Genomic DNA, 7,125 nt, shown 5'->3' on the forward strand with positions numbered 1-7,125 from the left:
ATAAAATCAAAAATGATTTGAAGAGAAAATTAGCTTAATAAGAAAGAACTAAATTCAGTTATTGAAACCTACAGCAAGGTGAAGTTAAGTGAATCACCAGCCTGGATTTTTGAAAAACTTATTATTTTATTTTGCAGTTTCCTTTTGTTTATGCAGCTTATATTCAATTCCCAGAATATAAAATACTGTGTTAAAAGAACAGGAAATAATATTCAGTCATTAAAATTTTATAAAAATGCGCGGAGAAAGGTAAGCTGAATTCTCCACTCTCTTTTTAAGGAAATAATGCAAAAATAAATCCTTTTTTATTTTAAATCTATAATATTTACTGTCGAAGCTTAACCTAAAGTTTTGCTAAAATTACAGAATAGTAAATGCTTTGGTATTCTGTAGGTTATACTTAGTTGTTGCTTACATTCATTCAAACAAAAAGTACTTACTCTCTTATTTATTTATTTTTTTGTAAAGTTTATTGCAAACAATATTTTCCTCAAAATTCAGAAAGTAGAATTTTATCCTGTTTAAAGTTTGTTTAAATCCCAGTTTTAAAGTTTGTTCAGAAGGCGCTATTTTTATTAATTTTTTTATGGAGAATTAGATAAAAAAATTTATTGGATACTTTTCCGTTTTCTTTCGTCTCCTTTATCATCTTTGAAATAATATATTCTTTTTACATTGCCTAACTTTATTCAAGGTTTGCCTGTTACCACTAGTATATATCATGATCAAACTGCCTAAATCTTTTTTTTAATTGTTACTCTTCCTAGAGAAGTTTTTTCTAAGTAACAATTGCAAACTATTGAAAAACTATCAATATCTTTTTACAAGTATTTAGATTTATATATTTATCAAAACTATTTAGGTGATTTAGGAGATTTTTAGGTGTTAAAGAAATATCAGAAATATCAAAGAAAAAAGTGCTTTATATGCTTTTAGAAATATTAAATTTAAAGCCCATTCTTATATAATTAAATGCTTAGCAAACACTATTCAGGAATTTTAAGTCATCATCAGAAAGAGAAAAGATTGTTTAAGAAACAAAGTAATTTCTATCATAATTGTTTAATAAGTTCAAATTTTAATAACTTAAGTCATTCGTAGCAAATTTTAAATGGGGTATGAAGTGCGGTTTTTAATGTTATCTTTAATTGAAGAAACAGGCAGCACGTAGAATAGTTTGTCCCAAAAATACTTTTCTCCCCAGGTGAGGTACGTTGTACTTTTCAAATAAAGCTTGATGTCTGGATGAGCATCATCTGGTAATTCTCCCAATTTGATGATTATGACACGATTTACTTTGTCCTTCAGAGCTTGCATATGGGCTGCCCGAAACTCGTAGACGCACCACTCACTTTCAAGAAAATTCCTGCAAGTTTCAATAATGTTTATTTTAAAAGCATTTTCAATGAAATAATATTAAATCATTGTAGTTATTTATAAATATTATTAGAAATATAACAGAAAAATTTTGCTTTTAAATTTTCTACAAGCCTATAATAAGGATTACATTCTAGATATTATGCTGGGCCAGTTGAATGCAGCCACAAAAAGAAACTTAAAAAAATGTTTTATAGATTGTTTTAAAATTTATTTCAATCCAATGCATATTATTATACAACTATTTATAATTAATTATTGTTCTTATTTTTTTAGTCTTGATAAAATTCCAAAAAAAATAATAATAAATAAAAATAAAATTCGTTTTATTCGAAAAATTATTAATTAAAGTTTTTTTTCCCTGCATAATAATTTATTTAAAAAAATAGCTTCATATGTTCCAATGAATTAAATTAAATAACAGCATTGGGACTTTAAATTACTTATGATAGGAAAAAAAAACTTTTTTTTCGGCTGCTTAAGTGGATACAATTTATTCTTAGTTATTGTTCTTAATTTTTTTAGTCCTAATAAAAAATATTTATAAATGAAAATAAAATTCTTCATTCAAAAAATTATGATTTGAGCTCTTTTTTATGCAATAATTTATTCAAAAAATAAATTTCAGATGATTTATTAAATTTTTTTTTACAAATGAAGTAAAAATTTCTAAATCTAGATACAGCTGACGTTTTCGCCTGAGATTTAGTGTATGATAAATGGCCTTATAAATAAAAAAAAATCCAATGCATAGTTTTTTGTTAATAAAAATAACAAAACAATTAATTTACACAGCGGAATAAATTAAAAGAACTCGACAACATTACTTTGAGAGAACAATGATTGTTCTTTTAGAATTTTGAACTGCGGTGAAAATATTTGCGTCAATGTATTCACCAGCTATAAAATGCTTGTAATGGAGACACAATCTGGTCATAGGCTGCTTGACTTCTAACACTGAAAGAAAAAGGTTTGATGTGTTTATTAATTTCGTAACTACTTTTTCATGTTAATTTTAATTTAGTAATTTTACACACAAAACAGGTACATTTCGAATAAATTTGAAATCTTCTTTTTGAAAAAAAATTATGAGGTTTAGTAGTATGAAGTTAGGAAATTTGCATTTTTGATAATCAATGCATTTTTTGATATTCTTTTAAAATTCGGTTAATTCTTAGAAAAAAAGAATACTGATTGTTGATATTAATTATATTTAACTTTATAATGCAAGTAGGAAAATTTCTGTTTAAATTACTTTATAGTAATGACATTTCTGGCAAATAAAAATATAGTTCAAGAAATCAAAATCAAAATGCACTCTATTTAACTTATTCATCTGATAATTTTTCAGTTAATATGATAACGGTTTACCCGAAATTCTAATATTCAAAATTATAGTTCTTATTATCACTCGATTTATAAAGGAATACACAACGAAAAAGTAAATTTTACCGAAGAAATGTTTTTTTTTATGTGTAAGGTATGATGATAAAATTTCCACATTTACCAAATTTTATTACATATTATAAAACCAATTTTTGTTGGTAAGTTTACCAAAATCATTACCAAAGCACTACGTAAAAGTTAATTGGTTTCTTAGTAATCCAATGAGAGTCAGAAACACGGTAAATTTTACCATATTTTAAAAATTTCGACCATAATTTTTCGTCTTTATTTTACCAAAAAAATTGACGGTTTTAATATTGATTATAGCATGGCGGTAACAATGTTTTACAATGAGATTTCACTAGTCAAAATTTCATTTACGGAAGCTTTTAGAATTGTGAAATCTTGCAAAATTATGCTAAATAGTTAATCAAGATTCTTACCAGAAATAATATCCGTAATGACCAGATCTTGATCTTTATGGCTGAATGATATGAAAGCGTCGAAATTTTTATCCCTGTCGATATCTTTTTCCTTTACCCATATGACTCCATGTGCATAGAGCCATACATCAATATTCAGTTTATACCTCGTATGTACAATCTTCAAAATGGTGATTACCAAGAAAAAAACTGTTGAAACAGAAAAAAATTAATTATATTGAATTCGTATTGCTTTTATGATCAAATATAAATGTTTAGAAAAATTTGAAATAAGCATTTTAAGAAAAGTTGTTGTGCATTAAAAGTTCTATTTTGTACAGGGTACCTAATATATTTCAAGATCATCTGCAGCCGAAAACAATCACCATAAGAGTGTAAATTTTGGATGACACAATAAACTAGGGGTATTGTCTTCTGAGGAATAAAAATATTAGCTCTAGAAGAACAAGTCTCAAACTTATAAAATCGCACTTTTACAGTAGGAGCTCGATATTTCATGGCACATAGCAAATGTGAGTGAGTTGATAATGGGCGTCGAATGTCACTTTAAGTCAAGTTCTTCTGTTGTCATGACTCATCAGATCCTTTAAAATCAGAGCTGCTCTTCTAACTAACTGATTTTAGACGATTTTAATAGATCCTTTGCTCTTATGGATCTTCCTAATAACTGTATTTTAAAAAATCCTATATAGTTCTTTAAAATATAAATATATGATACCTAAAGTGCATCAATTTTTGACATCATTTTCAATAATGGTGTCAAAAAGTTTTGTTTACTACATACAAATATATGATATCTAATTGAAATCATTTTATACAATGATGTCAAAAATGTGAGTGAGTTGAAAATGGGTAAACACACGTCAAATGTCATTTTAAACCAGGTCAAGTTCTTTTGTTGTCATGACTCATCAGATCATCCAAAACCGCTTTTAAGCTTCATTTTCAAATAAACTTATTTTAGACCATTTTAATACTTCCTTTGCCCTTATGGATCTTTCTAATAACTGTATTTTAAAAAATCCTACATAGTTCTTTGAATTTAAATATGAATGTATGATACCTAAAGTGCATATATTTTTGCCATCATTTTCAATAATGGTGTTAAAAAAGTTTTGTTTACTTACATATGATACCTAATTCACTTCATTTTATACAATGATGTCAAAAATGTTCGAATTCACATGAAATAAATATATGATACTTAGTAAGCGTAATTTTTGTCATCATTTTCTGAAACGATTTCGGCGCATTTTGTAGATGAATATACATGAATAAAGCAAATGAAATACAGATAAGTACAATAAGGTGAATGAAAATTTTATGTTTTGTAATTTAAAGTTGTGGTTGAGCACAGAGTGTGATATGTTTTGAAAAATCTATAACTAATATTACTAATGAAGGAAATGGAAAAAAAATTCTGGTAATATGCTGTGAAAGTGCTGTTTTTTCAATAGGAATTTATTTGCATGCAGCTAAACATAAAAACTGAAAATTTACTTTTTTGTAAGTTTTGCGAAAGTTAAAGTATTTGCATAAACAACGAAGTACATTTATTTAATCTATTATCAAATAACTAAAAAATCTACTTGAAGTGAATCCCTTCGTTCGGTTGAAAGCGCTCGGCAATACCAAATTTGTTAACGTTGATAACTAAGCTCTATAGCTAAAAGAAATCATTTCAAAATATATACTGAAACTAAAAAATTACAAAAAAAGTTGAAAAATGATCAAAATTTTTATAGCCTTAAGAATGCAATTTTTTATAAACATAATGCACCTATGTTATCGGCTTAATATCTTCTCCGATGATAATATTACATTATGGGGACATGTGAATTCATGAAGTGGTTTTATTTGAATGTTTTAAGAACTAAAAAAAGAATGGCAATAAGGCTCAAAATTTTCTTAAAATAAAATTTACATAATAATAAGAAAAATGCTACATTGTAAAAAATTCCGGATCAAATTGCGGTATTAATTACCAGCACTAACTAATTTATTCGTAAAATCTATTTTGACTCAAAAATAGTTTTCACTTCAAGTTATTATACCGTAAATTTTACAGTAATATTTATTTATTCAGAGTGAGTCAGGGATTTTACGGTAACTATCACTGTAAAAATTATGGTATATCATATTTTTGTTCCTCAGCAGGTTCTAGTGAAAATGAATTTTATGAAAGTATTGGTATCTTGAGTGCCTGTATTTTATTTTCTAACTTGATCTGGAATTTTTTTTACAGCATAGGGAGGAAATGATCATAGTAGTCGTACAGATATTAAAATTGGGATTAAAAAATTTCTTTTACGTAGGGAATTCATTTTGTAAATGCAATTACCTCACATATTTATGTAATGAACATCAGAAAAAAACTTACAAATTAATCCAAATCCGATAGAAAAATACAATCCTATAAATAAGGGACACAAGTCCCACTCTCTCAATGTCCATATAGCTTTTCCCTCCAACACATTATCATCCCCTGATGTGTCACACAGTGTTTGATTCCCATCTAATATCTGAAATTGATATGTATGAAATTGAATTAAAGTAGTTGTGTTTTTTTTGCAGGTTATGGCGAATTTATTTCAACTTTTTGTATTGCATCCTATAGGAAAGATTTCAGAGAGCAGAAAAAGTATTTCGGGAACCCTAAATGCTCTTTACACATCTTTTTGCTATTCGCATTCATCTCAATTTGCTGTTGTTTTTAGTCTGTAAAGATACTTTATTAAAATTTAACAAGTTGCTGATTTTTTTTTTGAAAAGAGGAAATAAAGAAACTCTACTCTGTGCATGAATCTATGAATATCTGAAATATACTCTATGCATGAATCGATGAAACTGAAATCTGTGAATTTTTTAAAATTATTATGTTAAATTATTAAAAAAGTTTTTAAGATTAGTAGGGTTTTATACAAGAACTAATTGGATGTTTTAGTAATTAATTTCATTTAGAAAAGAAAAAAACCGGACAGTATCTATTTTATTCAGTAGTGGAGCAATATTCTTTTTTTTTATTTATTTTTTATTTTAGAAAATTATTAATACCTAAGACAATTATTTTTATATGTATACTTTCCTCTGTCAAAAAAGTAAAATGTCTGATTCATGTTAAAAGTTAAAAATTAAACAGGTTAAAAAATATTGTTCTCCCTCGAAACTAAGAAAGGTCAATTAAAAAAAAAGACCAAATCAAACTGATTAAATTGTCTACTAATTGTTTTGGTTTTAAAATACTTTTTTTTTACTCCTATGTACAATTTTGTCATTGATGCTGCTAATTCCTTAAAGAACTTGCGAATAGACAGGGTTAGTCCTACGTCATCAACGACGTCACTAGCTCTCCCCGTTCCAAACAAAGTTTCGAACGGAGCAAACAATATGGCGTTTCTCATGTAGTTAAAAGTGGGTCAACTAAATCTTTGAATATATTAATATAGAGTCGAATTTAACCACTGAAATGGCAAGAAAAAGTGTTGCATATATTAATATTACGTTAATCTCTTTTTATGATATTAATTGGAGTAGCTTATTAATTGTAAATGATTATGAAAACTTTTTGTATGTATGATTGGGAGAATTAGTATTTAATATTTACCATATAAATTGTAGTTATAATCTGGAAATCGGAAATTTGTGAATCTTATTATTTGAAAAATGTTATTTCTAATTTATGTTTAATTTTTCTTAAAATATGTATATTATATTAAATAAATTTTTTTTTATAATATTGAGACAACTTATTAATTGTAAATAATAATGAAAATTTAAAAACAAATTAAAAAGTTATGTAAGGAGCATGAATAAAGTCAGATAAGTTAGTGAAAATTATAAAGCATTTAAGATACACGTTTTTAAAATAGTAAATTTACCAATAAATTTGAGCTAAAATGATAGGAAGTAAAAAAAAAAA

The 7,125-nt window shown here is 26.2% G+C and overlaps 1 protein-coding gene and 1 long non-coding RNA gene across 2 annotated transcripts in view; one reads left to right on the plus strand and one right to left on the minus strand.

Annotated features, from left to right (window-relative positions):
• Nucleotides 1-6,004, plus strand: LOC139425019 (uncharacterized). The gene is made up of 2 exons (XR_011636183.1): nucleotides 1-249; nucleotides 5,781-6,004. It is a non-coding gene; the product is annotated as an uncharacterized lncRNA (long non-coding RNA).
• LOC107448361 (protein toll) overlaps nucleotides 448-7,125 on the minus strand; it is a 29,854-nt gene continuing 23,176 nt past the window's right edge. Inside the window, exons 9-12 of the mRNA XM_043043754.2 lie at nucleotides 5,587-5,728; nucleotides 3,207-3,395; nucleotides 2,205-2,334; nucleotides 448-1,366 (exon numbers count right to left, since the gene is read on the minus strand). Of these exons, the coding sequence (XP_042899688.1) occupies nucleotides 1,108-1,366; nucleotides 2,205-2,334; nucleotides 3,207-3,395; nucleotides 5,587-5,728 (720 nt within the window). The 3' untranslated portion in view covers nucleotides 448-1,107. The remainder of the gene's footprint in view (nucleotides 1,367-2,204; nucleotides 2,335-3,206; nucleotides 3,396-5,586; nucleotides 5,729-7,125) is intronic.

The sequence above is a fragment of the Parasteatoda tepidariorum genome, chromosome 2 (genome assembly GCF_043381705.1).
Source record: "Parasteatoda tepidariorum isolate YZ-2023 chromosome 2, CAS_Ptep_4.0, whole genome shotgun sequence".
Classification (NCBI taxonomy): domain Eukaryota; kingdom Metazoa; phylum Arthropoda; class Arachnida; order Araneae; family Theridiidae; genus Parasteatoda; species Parasteatoda tepidariorum.